Below are 18,655 nucleotides of genomic sequence, written 5' to 3'. Positions count from 1 at the left end.
TTGTACAAACCCACCACCCTTGAACACAATAAATTAATGTAATAAAATATAGAGAACATCTTGCTTGTAACTTGGCTCATTTTTGAGCATAAAATATGTCAATATTTTCAATTGCATTTATCTATCTGAAGGAAGACAGCTTCTCAATGAATTTTAGTCTTTATACAAGTAGCTTCACTTATATTCATGTCAAAGAATGTGAAACTTGGTGTTCTCATGTATTCTGCTCTTAGCAGTGTTTCCCTGTGCAACAACCATATAAACATACCATTTTCATTATTTTTAAATGCTTTCGTAAAGATCTTTTAGGTGCATTTGTGTCTGTCTATTCATCTAAGTTACATTTATTATAATGACTCTTCTTTTTACATACTAAAGGAAGATCTTAAGAGTTCTTCATATGCTAGCTTCTTGTTTATTAAGTGTACCAAATTAGTAACTTTCTAAACATGGTTACCAACCTTCTTGGGAAAGTATTCTGATGCTTCTATTTCTCAAAGTTCTTACTGTGTAAACTTTTATTTTTCTAAGCTTATGTGCTAATTATTAAAAGGAAACAAAATTAGTATTAGGCTATGGAAAGTGGTGTTCCCTGAAAATTAATGTTTTCCTTTGTCTTTCCAGAGATTCCCCTTCATCTTCATTTTGAGACCTTATTTAAGAAGACTGACTTGAAAGGAGAGCTTGCTGAAAATCCATATGTAGGTGACTGTATCATAGCGCCACCATCTGGTATGTCACATTTACAAATCCTGTGCATTTGTACGTTTTTACATTGCCCACGTTTAATTTTTTGCTTTCTAAGTAAATAAAATTTAACAAAATAATAAATGCAAATCCTTAATTTTTAATATACTTTTTCCGTAAGTCACACACACACACATATGTGTACACACACACACACACACACACACACACACACACACACACACACACACACTGAAGGACGTGGTGTGGACTGCTTATTGTTTGAGCCCCTTGGTCCTAGGACATGAGACGGAGGGAGAAGAAGGAAGGTGAAAGAGCATGGGTGAGGACATAGAGGGAAGAAAGGGTGAGAGGGAGAATGACTAGATGGATGAAGGAATGAATGAACGAACATAGGAACAATCGTAGGATGCAATGTCTGATACCTCTTGAAAGTTATGAAGTATTGATAAGTAGAAAACAGTATTATTAATATGGTAAAATTACAGATACCATTTTGTTTTATTAGTGTGGGTATTTAATGCAATGTAAGTTGGAGTTATAGTAGACTTGGTGATCTTGAAATATCCCATAGCTCATCAAGAGTACTGAAGAGGAGAAAACATAAAAGGAACTGGTAGTGTTGAAAAATGTAGCTCAACCACATATAGAGACATACCAGAAACCACAGAAAGCATAGATTTTTGTGTATATTTACAAAGAGTATAATCATGAAATGATCAAGAAAGCTGGTAACCATTAGAATATACAGCATTGTTACTTTTTCTGAGTAAAAAAATTATACCTATTTAATAACATAAATCACAATAAATTGGAGTTGGCTTCTATAATTTTAAGTAAAAAAAATAAAGTTTATATAATAAAACCGCAAGGAAATTATAATGAACTATTTGAGTTCTCTGAAAAGGAATGAAGACATTGTCTATGTTTAGAAGCAATATGAAATGAAAAAAAATCAGCATTTCTGTTGTCTGCAAAGCTGTAATTTAGTATCAAAAGAAGTCAAACAAATTATTTCCAGGCAAAAATATCTACCTGCAAAACTCCAGAGTAAAATAAATATATGTTAAGTGGTTTTTATTATAAACCCCAGCCATTTTAGGCCTGAGGAGGGGGATTATGTGTTGTTCAGTGTTCAAAGGCCCTGAATTCAGTTAAGAGCACTTCGAGGCAGAGGGAGAAAACTGATTTCAAAAACCCACCAACTTTTATAAAGTGCAGTAGTAATTAGACAGAATATATAAAGTAACAAAGTCTTCATTCAAGACAGATGGCAATGCCTCTTAAGTAGGATTTACATTAGATAACTTTAATAAATTACAGTTTTAAAGGAACAAAGCATGAAAGGTGTTCCCTTATGAAGAGAAAAAACTGCTCTTGTCAGAAGACACTTTGAAACTTAAGATGTCTGTTTTATATTGCTGTATACAGAGAATTCTAATTAGGATCAGGAAAGGGTGTTGCTGTTGTTGTTTTCAGAGACAAGACTTCTCTGTTTGCTCTGGCTGTCCTGGAGCACTCATTAGACCAGGCTAGCCTTGAATTCAGAGATCTGCCTTCCTCCTTCTCCCAAGTGCTGCAACTAAAGGCATGCACCACTACACTCTTAAAGTTACATTTATTAAGAATTGTTTTTCTTTTTTTTTTTTTTTTTTTTTTTTTTTTTTTTTTGGTTTTTCGAGACAGGGTTTCTCTGTGTAGCTTTGCGCCTGTCCTGGAACTCACTTGGTAGCCCAGGCTGGCCTACAATCCCAGCACTCAGGAGGCTGACAAGACGATTGCCAGAATTAGGGAAGCCTGGGCTACAATAGTTATCCCAGGACAAAGTGGAACACAGTTAAGACAGCTCTGCTGTTCTTAACTCAGGGTCCCTTTATCTCAGCTTCTTAAATCCTGGAGTTTTTGGTGTATGCCACCAAGCCTGGCTGAAATATTCTCTTTGCACAAAATTATCCTGATGTTTATCTCAGAGAAAATGTTGAAAGATAGCAAATATAATTTTGAAAATTTCAAAAGGAGCTGTCATATATCAAAATGCTTTATAGTGATAATAGAGTATGATGATACTGAACAAAAGCCAGAAAACAAAAGGAAGGCTCAGAGAGAGACAGGTACTTACGGTGTATTTTTATAGTATAGAAAGGAGGCTTTAGTGAATAAGTATCAATGACAAGAGACTATAGTGATGGCTCAGCAGTTAGGAGCACATGCTCTTGCAGAGGACCTGGATGCAGTTCCCAGCACCCACGTGGTTGCTCAGAACCATCTGCAACTCTAATTCGAGAGGAATCTTATGCCCTCTTCTGACTTCCGCAGGTACCAGATATGCAGGTGATACACATACATTTATGCAGATAAAACACTCATACATACAAATCTTTAAACCAATGACAAGAACAAATGCTTGATGTAGTCTTATATCAACAGTATCAGAAGGTACTTTAAACAAAAGGCAGGTATTGTTATTCTTGAATAGGCAAATCACAGTGAGGTAGGGCTAGAGAGCAGTCTGAGTCAAAGGTTGTGCTCTGAGTAACCACCTTGTGTTTGTACTCAGTAGAATTAAATAATGGAAGATTACAATCTGTTCTCACATAGCACATTAAAACAAATTTAAGACTGATGAATTTTTATATATGTTTCAGATATATGTGTTAACAATGCCTTAAGAAAACTAGAAAACCTAGATATCCCTGGTAATAACTATAATGAAAAGAAGAATATAACATTTATTGAGGACTTGTGTGTTAGACACTTTGTGAATGTTTAAATATTTTGCCTATTGATAAGATGATACATTTTAAATAATTTCTATTACTACAACGAAAACAATATTCTTGAATATTTCACGTAACACCGACGATCGGGACAGACTACTTAGGAGGCACGAAGACTCACTTAGAAGATTTTAAGAATAAATTGCTACTTCTGGACCCCCTGAGAATATTTACTGAACTGCAAACTGTATAATTATCCAATTATTTTAAAAAACCTAGTATAATATTACATATAAAAGTCTTTATTCAGGAATGTCTTAGCACTTGTGATAATGTAAGATTAGTAACAACTTAAATATGATAGAATTATGTTAACTGGTTAAATACACACTAGAATATGCAATTTTAAAAGTACCTTAAAGGTTCATCTAAGGATAGAAAGAAAGAATACTGCCATGTAAGCCATATTCAATTTAAGGAGTTTGTTGGAATTCTGATGAAGAAATTAGTTATATACACACAAACTTAAAAACAACTTTTTTAGGGCGGGGGGTAGTTTGAATACAGGGTTTCTCTGTCTCTGGCACCTTGCTCTGCAGACCAGGCTGGCCTCAAACTCAGAGATCTACCTGTCTCTGCCTCCCAAGTACTGGTATTAAAGGTGTGAGCCACCACCACCTGGCTTTAAAAAAAAAAAAAAAAAAGCTTATTATCAAATACACTTTGTAGACAATTCAAATATGAACATGGACTTTTGTTGTATAATAAATATTTTGTCATTTTTAATAATGCATTGTGATTACTTAACTATACCTATACTTTATCAGTTTTTTAGAGATTTATGGTAACATGATACAAATAAAAAGTATAGATTTATTTTTAAAAATTGCAGCATAAAGGTTGGCAGGAGTGAGATGAAACAAATTAGTCATTAGTTGATTATGTTAAAGATGGCTGCAACATTCATAAGAGATCATCTTTATAGTCTGTGTCTTAACATTTCTCATAGTAAAAGTTACAGAATAAAAATCAAAACATCTTGGCAAGGAGCAATTACCCATGCTTAAGAAGACAGAAGCAGTATTAGAAAATATAGGCTATGTTCAGGTACTTTCATATGACATAAGATTTGAGATTTAATAAATTCTTTTTACAAACCCAGAAATGCAGTATTCTAAGGTGGTCCTTCATGATGGTGGTGACAACAGCTGACGCCTAGCAGCTACAGAATGCCTAAATAATAGTCAGAGAAATATTAGGCAACATCTGAATAATAGTGAGTAGTAAAGTATGAGATAAATTAGAATATAAGTGTGTAGGTATTTTTAAATCATGACTTCATATTTGAGGTATGTATGGATTATAAAATGTACATGTTTCAGTGAAAGGCAATATGCAAAAATGAGCATATACGATGCATTAGAGAAGAGGATAATGTTTTTTCTCATGGTCTACCGTTTTTCTGACTTAAAGAAAGGAGACAGTATAAATGTTAGGCAATGAATTGATACTGAATTTATCAATAATATAGTGATATGTCACATGCTACATAAAATGGAAAACTGTAAATATATGAAGTGGAATGTGCTTGAGAGTCATGTTGCCACACTACTAGGCAAATGAATTCTTTTGTGTACCAGTTTCTTTTCCTCTATTTATTCCCTACCATTCTCAGCTCAAATAAGCATTAGGACTCTTCCTATGTCTAAAAGAAAAGTAGGCCCCACAGTGAGAAGGTACTTAGTGCTAAGCAGACTATAAAATGCTGAAAAAGTCAAAAGTAAAGCACAGGAAATTAAATATATTTTTATATATTATATACATATATAATAAAACAGATTTAATTTCCTTTGATTTACTGTATATATATATATACATATATATATAGAGAGAGAGAGAGAGTGAGAGGAGAGAGAGAGAGAGAGAGAGAGAGAGAGAGAGAGAGAGAGAACAAAGGAGAAAGTCAACAAGAATAACTATTATGGGTGTGATGCAAAGAAACATGGTAACAATCTATAACTCCTTTTAAGATAAGGCAAAAAGAGAGGTTAAGGGGGATGAGAAATAGACAGAGGAATTCCAGAAAGATAAAAATGCTAAGTGCCATTTTGGAATTTATACAAAGATGAAAGGTTCCAAACGAGTATTCTTCAAACTCAACCTGCAAACACATTGCTGAAGAATACTGTTAGAATACAGATTCCGATTCAAGAAGTTTGGTATGGGACCCAAGACTCTGCATTTCAATTATGGCTCAGCTGATTTAGACACCGGCACAGTTATGTGATACGTTATTACATGCAATGTTGGCTTACACTATGTAAGATTTTAAGTAATGGATAATAAATGCATATTGTGGAGACATAATACAATGTGGTGCTTCCAAGTATCTACAAATAGCCTGGTATTTCTGAGAGTAAATGTGGGAGATAAGCAGACAGATCCTTGGCTCACTACAGCACTTCATCCTGTCCTCTTAGGTTTTATACTTACAAAGTCATGTGGACTACAGACAAAGAAGCCGGGTAAAGTCCAACTGTAAAGTTGAGTAAATACATGATTAATCTAATCAAGAGGAGATGCCAGCAAAAGCCAACTGAAAGGCCTGTCTTTATCAAAGTATTATAGGGTATCAATAAGGGAGCAGAACTCAAGATAAGGCTTTAAGAGAAGACCTAAAGAACACATCACATGATTAAGAGTCCATAAAGATTACAGGAATAACTGGTGAATATGAATAAGTCTACAAATTAGCTAGTAATATTTTCTGATTCTTGACAACTATGTGGGTATATAAAAGATCTTGCTTTTGAGAAACACTGTGTGTTTTGTAAGGGAACATTATGTCAGAAAGGTGTATTCATACAGAAGAGGATCTGAGTATTTGAGTATAGGGCATATGGAAATTCCTTGTATTGTTTCAATTGGTTTTTGAATTTGAGTATGTCAAAGTTGTCATATTTAACTTTTTTTTAAAGTGAATATCTGCAAGGAGTAAGAAAAGCATAACCTATAAACAACCCAAAAACTCGGCTCAGGCTGCTTCATCCAATATGATCTTACAAGCTTGTTTTGAAATCTCTTTATGTCTACGTTAAGTCCAACACAATAACCTATTTACACTGAAAGCCTAATTTTTAGTTTCCTTTGATCATCATAGCCAATGATACTTAGATTACAAATTGTTACCTGTATCCTTTTAAGGTACTTTAGGGAATTAATGGAAGACCCTTAAACTCCAACAAGAGACTGTGTCCTGCTTGCACCTTGCATTTTGTCTTGCACCTTTATACAAGCTATTTTGTCCTCTTTCCCCTCACTATGACCTATATATAAGGCAATGAAGATCTAGATGGGACTTGCTTAAAATACCCAACTGACAGTAAAGGTGTACAATTGATGTAAGCTTCCCCTTTTTGGTTATGCTGTCCAGGTATGTGAAGATTACTCTTTGTCATTTCCTATTTAACATCTTTCTCTCCATTTGTTGGATGGAAGGAAGTTTCAGATGTCTTAAGAATTCTATTTTCCCTAGTCAGTGTTTTCTTACATCCAATTAACTAATCCTCATTCGTTTACAGTAATCTTTTAAATTTCTTTCTTGCAACTTTTAGGATATATTTATCTATGTGTACTGCTATGACACACAACATATTTTTAAAAAACTTGCTGTTTGGCATCCAAATGAATTCTTTAAAATCTTAAGAGTTATTGTAAGCAATTCAGAATAATCCAGGGCTATTTCTTCAAATGCTCTTCTTCATTTACTTTGCTCTCTTATCATTCCATTTTCTTTTCTTCATTCTCTTCATTCAATTGAGGAAGCTTTTCCAGCCCAAATTTTGATTTTCCTAGCTGTGGCTATTTTGTTCCATGGTTCAACTAATTATTTTAAAATCTGAACAAGTATATTTTATTTCTGAGAATTCTCTGCAGAGGCTTCGAGGGCTTGTTTCTCTTTATTGTTTTATAGTCCTATTATTCTATACTCCGGGAACACTCCACAAACTATTAAGATGGTCCTTTCACTTCCACATTGTTGTTTTATTGATGGTGTCAGTACTGAAGATTTTAGGAGTTTGTATACTTACATTTGAAACTGATCTTTATGGCTAGCCGCTGTTCTACCACTATTACTTATAGTAATCAATCTGTGAGGAAAGAGCAGAGATTTGAACTCAAAACTGTTTTCAGATTGGAGTTGGGACAACACAGAACATTTCAAAGTGGGGCATGATGAGGACTTTACCTTAAACCCATTTCTCTATGGAAAGGGAGATTCTGTTATCTGAATGGTAACCTCTCTAAACAATCTAGCTGGGTGAGGCAGGTACTGGCTTCTACAGTCTACCAGTTGCTCCACATCATTTTTCCTTTGCCATTTTTATTCTCTTGCAGGTCTAGTAAAACAATGATATTTATCAAATTTTTGTGGTAACCATTTTCCTTTGTACTTCTGCTTTGTATTTCTTCAGCTAAATTCCCTAGGACATTAGTTTTGCAGAGACGCTTCATAAATTCTGATTTATATTCTTTTTTTGCTGGCAAATGTGTGCATCTACACATAAGCCTGTGTATCAAAAAATCTGGCTTGCCATTTTTAGAGTGCTCTGACATCTTGTAACTGGATTCATTATAACTGTGGTTAGGCTAGTTAGGCTATGCCTTTTATTTTCCCTTGGTGTGTTGGACACTTGAGTCTACATATTTTTTCTATTCTTTTCCACATTTCCAAACCTTTATCCCCTGCTCCCCCAAAAGAAGCCAAGATACTGACTAAACCAATACTTGGAACTATGAGGTTCAGACAAACAGCACTCACGATGATTAAGGTAACATTTATGACAAATTTTCCATAGGAGACACCTATTTCAGGAATACTTCATTGAATCCTTATAACCCCAAGACAGCTGCTATTATAAATATGTTGAAACTGAGGCAGAGGTACTGACGTAAAATTATTTTAAATTCAGGTTTCAAAAGTTAAGTAACAGTGGTATCATTGCCACAATTGGGTAAAATGAGGTTCTTGCTTTTACAGAGTCCATGTGTCATGACATGTTGATGCTTACTTGGTGAAGAGTGTTTCTAGATTTAAGGACATCAACCTCAGAATTTCAATTGGCAGTCATCCAGATTCACAGATCTGACCCAATGTTCACTGATTTTGAAGACATTGAGAGCATAGCCCCTTCTTTTTATCCACTTATAAATAAGTAAAACACAAATGGAAATTGGGCATTTCCTGAGAACATTTTTGAGAAATCCTACTATTTCATTTCTTTTTAGTTTAGGAACTGTCCATCTTGGTAATTGAGTTTTATTTCATTTCATGTAATTCTGAACTAATACCTTAAAATTTTCAACATTATAAGTAGAAACAAGTTAGCTGTTCACTGTCTCTGTTAAAGGACAAAAACATCACATAGCCTTTCTTTTCGTTTGTTTTAGTACAAGGGACTTCTCTGAATCAGTGGAGAAATGGATATTCACCTATATGTAAGCATCAGATAAGGTCACAGTCATCTGCACAACTATTACAGGGAAGGAAAAAGAGACATTTGAGTGAAACAGCATTAGGTAGGTTAAAATGAAGATGTGACCATTAGTGTTAAATATTGAAAATAAAAATTATATTCTTCAAAGAACCCTTGTCTCGTGGGAATTTATAATCCAGAATATTCACTACCTACCTCAAATACCTATGTCCCTATGAGTATAGCCATGTACTTAGTTCAGAATTTGCTCACTGGTATCTGTCCACTTCATGGCAATCAATGACTTCTTTCCCGTTTTCTGATGCCTTGCCTCCTGCCACCTGTTATCTGGACTGCATTTAGTCTCCTGGGTTATAGTAGAATCAGACTAGTCGGAGTAAGGCTACCTGATAGTAATTTGTGAGTATTACTAAATGTTTTAGATTGTGAGAAAGTGGTCAGGATTCAACTGAGGAACTTCAATGCCCCTTTTTAATTCTCCTTAGTAGTCTCTCCACTTAACATTGGTAAGATTGACAAGAAATAGGAGTTGAAAACAGACATGTTCTAATAATATCAAGTGTGATTTGTTGTAGGGACTTAGGAGACAAGTTGCTATAGTTGTTGTTAATGATAAAGAAGAAAACCAGCATGGTATAGTTTGAAGAGAAAGTAATTTGTACACATCTGGTTCTCGCTCATTGTCCTAACACATATCATATTCATGAATTAAATCTTTCCCAGATGTTATATTTCAATAACATGGACATACTCAGTAAATTAGAAGCTAATTATATCCAAAATGTACTGATTTATAATTTTATACAATGGATCTACATTTGTCTCCAGTGTCTTTAGAAATTTCACTTTAAATAACAGATCTATAATCACTACAATCTGATCAAACACATTGTGGTAGAAAATGAACAAGCTCACAAATGCATCTAGAGATTTTGCTTAAGTGTCTCTTAAGAGCTGTCAAGCAAAGATCACCTAACTTTTAAGGAACTTTCATATATACATGCCAATACATGGGGAAAATTGTAATCTCTTAATAACATAGACTATAAAATATAGATTAATTATCTAAATAGAAATGAGTGATAGATTCAAATTTAATGGATATAAGGGGATAGTAAAAAAATCAATAAAATGATATATTTCAAATAAATAAGTAGATAATTACAAAAATTTGGTAAATTAGGCATGTCCCTAACAAGACAACGCCCTGAAAAATGAATTCTTCTGGGATAAAAGAAACCTAGAAGGCAATTACCATTTTAATATGTGAATTTTGAAGCTACTAACCAATAAAGACTATTTTTTTACAACTGAAGAAATATATAGAGTTGGTCCTATTACTTTTTACATTATGAAAAAAATATTCTTTTTTTAAACAATTCATACTGAAGTAATGCAGATAATAGCACTAAACAAGTAAACAGAAATACAAATATACTTACAAATAGGAATAAAAAGCAGAACTTGATGGAACACATAACTTTTTTATATGAAATGAATGAGAAAATTCATTCATGAAACAGGATTAGGATATTATATCAAATGAATACCAGAAAACATGAATCTTTAGAATTTACTAAAATTAAAAATGAATGAAATACAATAAAAATAAAAACTCAGATGATCAACTTAAGGAAATCTCACAGAAAGTAAGACAGGCAAAGATAAGAAAAAAAAAAGAAAAGAAACTTAAGATCAGTCTTGACAATACAGCCTGAATGGGACACTTAAAAAACAAGAATAGGGAAAAGACAATGGAAAAGGTTTCTCAAGGAACCATACAAAGTGAACCAGGCAGACAACACTGAGGCCCCAGAAATACTTGGTAGCAAGAATATACTTGTTTTTTTGTTTTCTGATTATGTCTTTAAAAGCAAACAAACAACTAATGCTCAACCACCTCTCACTTATTTTGGAAAATCTAATACATGTGGTCATTTTTAACATGTGACATTCTGAAGGGTTCTTTCCACAGCAGGAGAAAGAACTAGATTTGAAGAATTTGCTTTTCAACGTACAGAACCAGGATCCCATTGCGATTTTACTACTGTCTCTAATGCCAATGTTACATCAAGAACCCAGAATTCATCCTCACAAGTAGGTTGTTTTTAAATTTGTAAATTCTAAACTAGCTTTATAGATTTTTTAAGAATAAAACAAGTTAATAAAAAACTGTCAGAATATTTTGTTAATCTATGCCAGTCTTATTCACTAGTAAATTTTAGAACTATCTTATTAGGAAATAGTAAATTTGGATAAATAAATCATTTTGACTTGGAAGCTAGCACCTTATTCTTTGGTTATGCTAAAAACTTATGACCATCTCAGGCGGGCAGTGGTGGCGCATACCTTTAATCCCAGTACTCGGGAGGCACAGCCAGGCGGATCTCTGTGAGTTCGAGGCCAGCCTGGTCTACAGAGTGAGATCCAGGACAGACACCAAAACAATACAGAAAAACCCTGTCTCAAAAACAACAACAACTCTTATGACTATCTCTACTCTTTAACATCTAAAGCTAAACACAGTTTTGCTACTGACATAAGGGATTTGTGTTCTTAAATTGTTTTATTTTTTTGTTGCCCAGGAGTAGAGAGGTCACAGGTATGAAGGTTTAGATGGGCAGTCTGAATCCTAGGGGCCAGAAGCACATACATACATGAAGATCTGTAGCAGCCATCTTCACTTAGGAGCTTTCAAATAATTGTGTGTGTTTCTACACAAAATATTCTTTACATGTGTCCCAAAAGAGATGTCTTAGGTTACAAAAGATAAACACTCTTAATTTAATTGGCTTTCTTTATAATCAAATTTGACAACAAGAATTTACAAAAAATATGTCACAGATATACTACATATTATTTTTCTATAAGTAATGAAGGCATATGACCACAGATGACTAAAACATTACTGTAAATTAGTACAATAATTCTGTGTTCCAGAACACTGCACGGCGGAGGTTAAGAAGTGAGAGCTCTTACGATATAGACAACATTGTGATTCCCATGTCATTAGTAGCACCTGCTAAGTTAGAGAAACTCCAGTATAAAGAAATACTTACTCCACGGTATGTATACTTCCATCTATTTTCTTTCTTCTTTCTTTAATAAACTTAAATTCAGAGTCAAGTTTTAACTAAAAGAATGCTCCCCTTTCCCTATTTGCATAGAAGGGAAACGGTAAAAGGAAACTTTACATTAAATTGATTGACTTTAGCATTCAAAATTGATTTTTACTTAGTTATATTTAAATATCTATTATGTATATTTATTACCATAGATTTCAGCAGTGCAAATATTACAACAAACAGCTCTTGTCTTTTACGATAGAGGTATACTTGGTTGCAAAGAATTAAAAAAAAAAAGCAACTATTTGCATGTGCACTCACTGTTAAGACAGTAATGTTTGCAAACAAAATGAGTTTCTGATTTATCTCTCATTCAGCAATAAAAAAAATCAAATAGAAAAATGAGAGGGAATATCTAGGAAAATAATCCAAAAAGGTAAAAATGGTTATTTACATAGATACAAGTGTGCAAGGTCTAGCCAGACATGGAGGTTTGGAATAGTTTATACATGGAGGTTGAGCTAGAAAAGAACTAGACTAAGGCACGCCTCGATTCCATGCATAGATCTACATCCACTGGCAATGAAGGCAACTATGTTTTATAGCAACAACAAAAGCAGTCTCTTTTAGATATGAAAATGGCACTAGGAAATAGAAAAAGTTGGAGATGAACACATGGGCCCTTTCATTTCCATTTTAATTCTGTAAGTTCACTTACTACTTCACAATTAATCTGAGGAACTAATCTGGTACTCTACTAGTAGGCACTACAGTTACATATCTACAAGATCGGCATTTTCTAAAATAAGGAATATTGTTGTGGTTAATAGTGTTTCATAGCAGCAATGTTTTCAACTCAAAGTGGAGAATTCTGTGAGCCATTTTGTTAAGCTAGTAATTAAAAAGGGCATGATTCACATTTCCATACTGAAGAAAACTGAATCAGGTCAGGTTTCTCCTCATTTCTGCCCAAGCCAGGTGATTAGCTTACCAGTGAGTTAATTCAGACAGCACATTAGAGAATGCAACTACGTAGAAGAGACTATTCACTGTAAGGTATAAAGAATAAAATTCATCTTCTTTCTTCTCTTATAAAATCTTTTTTTCTCTTTAAAATGACAAACTATTAAAATGCAACCATTTGAATTATGGAAATCTTGAGGAAATAAAACCTAGTATATTTAGCTTTGTTTAGAAAACTGCTGTATTTGGATAAAAGCTGTTTGAAATTCTTTTGTTTTCAACAGCTGGAGGATGGTGGTTCTTCAGCCTCTTGATGAACAGAACTTAAGCAAAGAAGAGGTAAGCTGCCTATGTTTAATGTGATAATTGCACCTTTCACATTATAAAGCCTAAATCATTTGATATTTAAATATCTAAAGGGAAATATAAACCATGATTTTTATTTATAAAAATCTTTTCAAAAAGGATATTCTTTTTAGAAAAATGTTCCTTCCCAAATTTGATTGCAAAAGTCATATAGCATAGTGTTATCTCCCAAACCAAACAAAAAGGCAGTGTGATACATATTGTAGTGTTAATACCAAGAGTCAAGGACAGTCCTAGCAATAATTAAATATTAATGCTTTTGTAGTTAAACATACACAACAAATGGGGTATAACAGAAAAAATAAATATTGTCACAGCATTTCTTGATCAGGCTGTGAGTTATAATGAAAAGCTTGTCCTCCCCACCCCAACTTTTGGATGCTGAAATTATTGGTAAAGGATTCTACACCGGTATAGATGAAATTACATTAAGAACACTGATGGGAATCAAACACACTGTATGAACCTCAAAACTCTCAAAGAACTAAGGAAAAGAACAACTAGAGGGGAAAATACTAAATAACACTAATTCCAAGATGATGGCCTTAATGAAAATTAAGAGTTATACAGAGGGCACACACATACTTTCTGTCAACTAACAGTGCTTCTATACCCACTTGTCTTATTTTTCAGCTACCAATATCTTACTATTAATGCACTTTGCTTTTCTGTTGCACTCTTGCTAAGTCAGAATGATCATTACCAGGAAAACCAAATTACCCAAAGTTACCCAGTTAACTAAGTCAGTTAACTAAATTCTGATTTACCTCAATTGGTTTTACTTTTTTTAACATTGACATATTCTTAGAACATTGTACTTCATAATGGATAATCCATAATTACTCTGTGGAATGAAAAAAGTTTAAGACTGTTTTTTTGTAGCTTGGGTAAGGTAGCACATACCTGTCATCCCTGCACTCCAGAGGCTAAGGTAAGAGGGGTGCATATTCAAGCTTGCCTTAGTATAGCAAGAGCCTGTACCCAAACAATAACAAAATAATCCCATAGCTGTGGCAAATGGAGAGAACCCATTTATCATCTAGGTACATATTAAAACATGGGCCAAGAGTAGGATGTTTTAAAAAGTTCTGTGCTTACAAAGACCATTTGAAACCTGTTTTCATGTTTCAAAAATCTTACCAGATAGAAGATCTTTCTGATGAAGTCTTCTCCCTAAGACACAAAAAATACGAAGAGAGAGAGCAAGCTAGGTGGTCACTCTGGGAGCAAAGCAAGTGGCATAGAAGAAATAACAGGCAAGTATTTCAAGTTTAAAACTAATATTAAAGCCATAACATATGAGGAATGAACAGAACCTAGCCATGAAATTCAAGCAAGACCACCGAGAAGGAGATCACAGGACGCAAAGCCAGCTGTTGTGTAGAGTGACGCCTGCACACAGAAACTGACATCCAAAGTTCATCTGGGAATGACACATGACAGAATGAGTTTCTCAGACTTACTGTGCTACTGGTACCCATGGTATCATACTTACCCAGGAAATACTAGGAACACTCTATATAAAGCATATCATTTCATACAGGCATGGTGGCACATGCCAGTAATTAATTAGGAAGCTGAGGCAGGGGGATCTCTAGTTGAAGACCAGTATAGATTGCACAGTGAGAGCAAGTTATTTCACTGTTGTTTAAACAGTGAACCCAGCATAAGGTACTGGAGTTTAGGTAATCCATTTTAACAAACATCTCAAAAATAATACTTAACACAAATTCTTTGAGAAATTTTATTTTAGTATAAAAGACAAATAGTTCATGGGACTTTTAAAAATATAAATATTAGATCTGGGCACATGCTCAGAGTTCCTGCATTCATGGGGATGAGGCAGGCTGATCATGTGTTAGAACATGTGCCACAGAGCCAAACTTTGACTTAAAAACCAGAAAACAAGCCCCTAAGAAGACTGGGGGAGAATAAATGTGACATAATTAGTAATTATCTATTTGAAATACCTTTGTAGTTACATTTCATTATTTTTAATATAGTCACAACTAAAAAAGCAAGTTCATGTAAAAATCTAGCTGTCTCTTCATTTAAACAACATCTTTCAATTAGCTAAATAATAATAAAGTCCCTTCTCTGCCTAGCTGTTCAGATGTACTGTAAATCTTTGTTGAAGGAGTTCTCCTAATATAAATGAAACTCTAGAATTCCAGTTCTTTTCCACATCCTAGATAGAACTTTCCAGAAATATAGAGGAAAAAAAGTGAATTGAGGTCTTCATGTATGTTAAAACAATTCTAGAATAAACTGAGAACTCAAAGACTGTAAAAGTCAAATACATGGCCCTTTCTGTCTTCTCAAACCAAAGAACTGTAACAACGATGACTGAGTACTCAATGAGGATATTTAAGCCTTGGATAGAAACCTTTCCTAAAAACAACAGTGGGAAGATCATCAGATGACCTTGAGTAGAAACACTAGAAAAACACAGTACTGACTTAGTGTGATACCCTGTATTCATTTATTTCCTTACTAGAGCTTACAGTAAAAACATGGAAGGACAGGACTTGGTTCTGAAGGAAAACCCAAGCGAACTTAGCAATGCTCAGCAGTGTGCTAATGCCGAGAGCCCCCTCGAGCTCCCAGCGGACAACCACAGTCTGTGTGCTCAGGATTCACTTTCTTTAAATGAAAGTCAAGAAATCAAGGTAAGCCTAGGTTATATGACTGCATTTTCTTTTAACTGTCTTTTAACTTCATCTCACTTGTGTGTAGAAATTGCTTATTGTAAATTGTTTTACTACATATCAAACTCAGTGAGATGTTCAGTCTAGCATGGCCATGAAGGTCTAGAGTGGAGCACTCTAGTTCCATTCTATTAGCAATTTACTTGTATTTTTATTTTTGGGGGGCACAGCCTGCCAGTAACAACCCTGACCTATCTACTTACTTGCCTGTTAGGGAATGGGGATTCTACTGCACTTTCTTTAAGAACAAACCTGAGCACTGGAGACTGGCACATGGTACACAGTAAGCACAGCCTCTGTTTCCCTGCTGAGAACAAAGGCTTTGACTTGTCTCCACACAAATCCAGCTCCTACTGTAGGAGAGTATATCCTACAATTATACAAAGTTCATGCTTCTATCCCCATTACAGGGTGTTGAAAAATAACTAGATCAAGAATGGAGGAACTATAGAAATTAATATGCAAGTTGCAGAAAATTAGGAAGAAAAAGGATCTGTAATAACAATGAGACAGAAATGAAGTACAGCAAATGGAAGAAATCCTTCCTTAAAGGGTTCTGTGGCAGTATTTGCTCTTCTTAGCAGAGTAAAGAAATAATTCCTTAAAGTCAAGAAATTCTCAGTATATTCCATTTTGACATGAAAGGAAATGAAAACCTGAACTTAGATACTCAAAGAATTATAAAAACTGACATTACAAATTGCTTAACAAATAATCAAATTAGGTGAAACTTAACTGAAAATGTTTCCCCTTTCAGTCTTTGCGGTGGGAGCGACGAGCGTTTCCACTGAAGGATGAGGATACTGCAGCCTTATTATGCCAAGATGAAAGAAAGGATCAGACTGAGGGGGCAAGCACGGCCTTCCGCGACGAAGTCTTCTGTAGCACTACACCAGAGGATGGCCACCCTCCAAAAGTGCAGTTAGATGGAATGGAAGAGTATAAAACCTTTGGTATAGGCGTTACTAATGTTAAAAGAAACAGGTGACAGGGAACAAATTATGAAAACTATGTAACTGAAAGGAAAAGAGGAAGAAAAACCTAAACCCTCTTCTGACTCTTCCGCTCCTCTGGTCACAATTCCAGACAAGGAGGATGTGCTGCATGTATCCATCTTTCACTGTTCATGAAACAGGCCAGAGAAGTTTCTTTTTCCTGAATCACAGAAGTAGCTAGCTTTTCACCTACACAAATGCTAGTAACTTGTGTGTGTCAATAACTCAGATCACAAACACTGCTGCAGTTTGATGGAAATCACACTCTGGGGAACTGTTACGAGCCCCTCCCTGACTACAGTCGATTTACATCAAATGACAACTATTCTTTGTACCTGGTCTCCTGGCAGTCCATTAAAACTGCCTCAGTAATCTGAGAATATACTAGTGTGTATACAGAATATATACACACACATGCACACCGTTGTCTGAAAACTGCATACATGAACTACTCTATGCAATGTAAGTTGCCATGAATATCTAGCACAGGTGTGGACTGATAATAGACATCTGAAACCTTTGACTATGGAAAGGGAGTTGTTTTTTCTTTTATTCTAAAAATTGTTTAACCAATATAAGTTATTTATGGAAATTCTTATATCAGATAATACAATATTCATTTATTTGAAATCATTGTTCTCTCTTGGACTAACCACAGACTTTCTGCTTACTCCTAACAGAATTAAGAGAAGCAACTTAGAGTTTAATATATTGATACATTTTAAAACTATTGTCTTTGAAAATTCACCCTGAGTTTTACTTGCTTTATGTACCTCTTCAAGACAGCAATTTAAAATGCAAAACAGCACACAAATCATAATATGGTTGTAATTCTAGCAAATGTACAGCTAGAAGCTTCTAATTTGGTTTCTCCTTGCCATAGCTTACTCAAATGCCTACTCTTAATAGGCTCCTAGATCAAGAATTCAAGTTTTTTCAAAGACTAAGACTTTAATATAGAATACTGAGGAGTGTACATTAAGGAAAATTCTTTTTGGAGCTATAATACCATTTTTTCTAGATGAAAGTTAAGGACAATTTGTATCAACCACTTTTTGTTATGCAAAGAAAGGTTACTCAATTTGTAGTTCCCATAATACTGAAAATTCTGGCCACTGGGCTTAGCGTCTGTGGGATTAGATACTTAAGGTTTTGTTGAGGATTAGAAATTAAACTGTCCCTGCAGAAGGGGGGTGGGGGAACCATTCAGATTCAATACTTACAAACTTTTGCTTATAGTTTTACTGTACATTTATTTTTAAAGAAAAAGATAACAAAAGCCAGAAAAATACAAGTTGTCCCAGCAAGTAATTCAAATCTTTGTCATGACTGATATTATAATCTTCTACATAGTTTTTTAATTAAAGTTATTTCTATATGCCTTGTATTGTGTGATTTGATTAAATGCTATTACTCGTGGCACAAACTTTTCCTAAGCCAAAATAAAAACAAGTATTAATAAACTTTACCTTATAGGGCAGGAAAAAGCCCCAGCAATCTCTGTTTCATGCCTAAGTTTGTCAGTGTTCTTACTTTCTTATTTTTTAAAACCTTATTTCCCAAAACTCACAGTAGCCTTAAGAAATTTAATGATACTGGTTTGTTCTTGTCATAGTCAAGAATGAGAGTGAACTT

General features: G+C 34.3%; 2 protein-coding genes across 9 annotated transcripts in view; one reads left to right on the top strand and one right to left on the bottom strand.

Annotated features, from left to right (window-relative positions):
• Window positions 1–18,398, top strand: part of Kansl1l (KAT8 regulatory NSL complex subunit 1 like) — a 93,043-nt gene extending 74,645 nt beyond the window's left edge. For 3 of the 6 annotated variants that reach the window (XM_052749741.1, XM_052749739.1, XM_052749740.1), the window contains exons 8-15: window positions 625–732; window positions 8,877–9,005; window positions 10,899–11,020; window positions 11,864–11,988; window positions 13,236–13,290; window positions 14,461–14,573; window positions 15,815–15,986; window positions 16,783–18,398. In XM_052749741.1, coding sequence (XP_052605701.1) covers window positions 625–732; window positions 8,877–9,005; window positions 10,899–11,020; window positions 11,864–11,988; window positions 13,236–13,290; window positions 14,461–14,573; window positions 15,815–15,986; window positions 16,783–17,013 — 1,055 coding nt within the window. In that variant the 3' untranslated portion in view covers window positions 17,014–18,398. The remainder of the gene's footprint in view (window positions 1–624; window positions 733–8,876; window positions 9,006–10,898; window positions 11,021–11,863; window positions 11,989–13,235; window positions 13,291–14,460; window positions 14,574–15,814; window positions 15,987–16,782) is intronic. The other 3 variants (XM_052749742.1, XM_052749744.1, XM_052749743.1) reach the window with 3 other exon arrangements.
• Window positions 1–18,655, bottom strand: part of Rpe (ribulose-5-phosphate-3-epimerase) — a 91,390-nt gene that overhangs the window by 52,548 nt on the left and 20,187 nt on the right. For all 3 annotated transcript variants that reach the window (XR_008220854.1, XR_008220853.1, XM_052749748.1), the window contains exon 5: window positions 14,458–14,490. Coding sequence is in view for 1 of the 3 variants with exons in the window: in XM_052749748.1 (XP_052605708.1) it covers window positions 14,458–14,490 (33 nt within the window). In the remaining 2 variants the exon portion in view is untranslated. The remainder of the gene's footprint in view (window positions 1–14,457; window positions 14,491–18,655) is intronic.

This window comes from Peromyscus californicus, unplaced genomic scaffold (assembly GCF_007827085.1).
Source record: "Peromyscus californicus insignis strain IS unplaced genomic scaffold, ASM782708v3 Scaffold_21__1_contigs__length_65335640, whole genome shotgun sequence".
Lineage (NCBI taxonomy): Eukaryota > Metazoa > Chordata > Mammalia > Rodentia > Cricetidae > Peromyscus > Peromyscus californicus.
The sequence above is the reverse complement of the archived record's forward strand: the minus strand, read 5'-3'. Positions and strand labels throughout refer to the sequence as shown.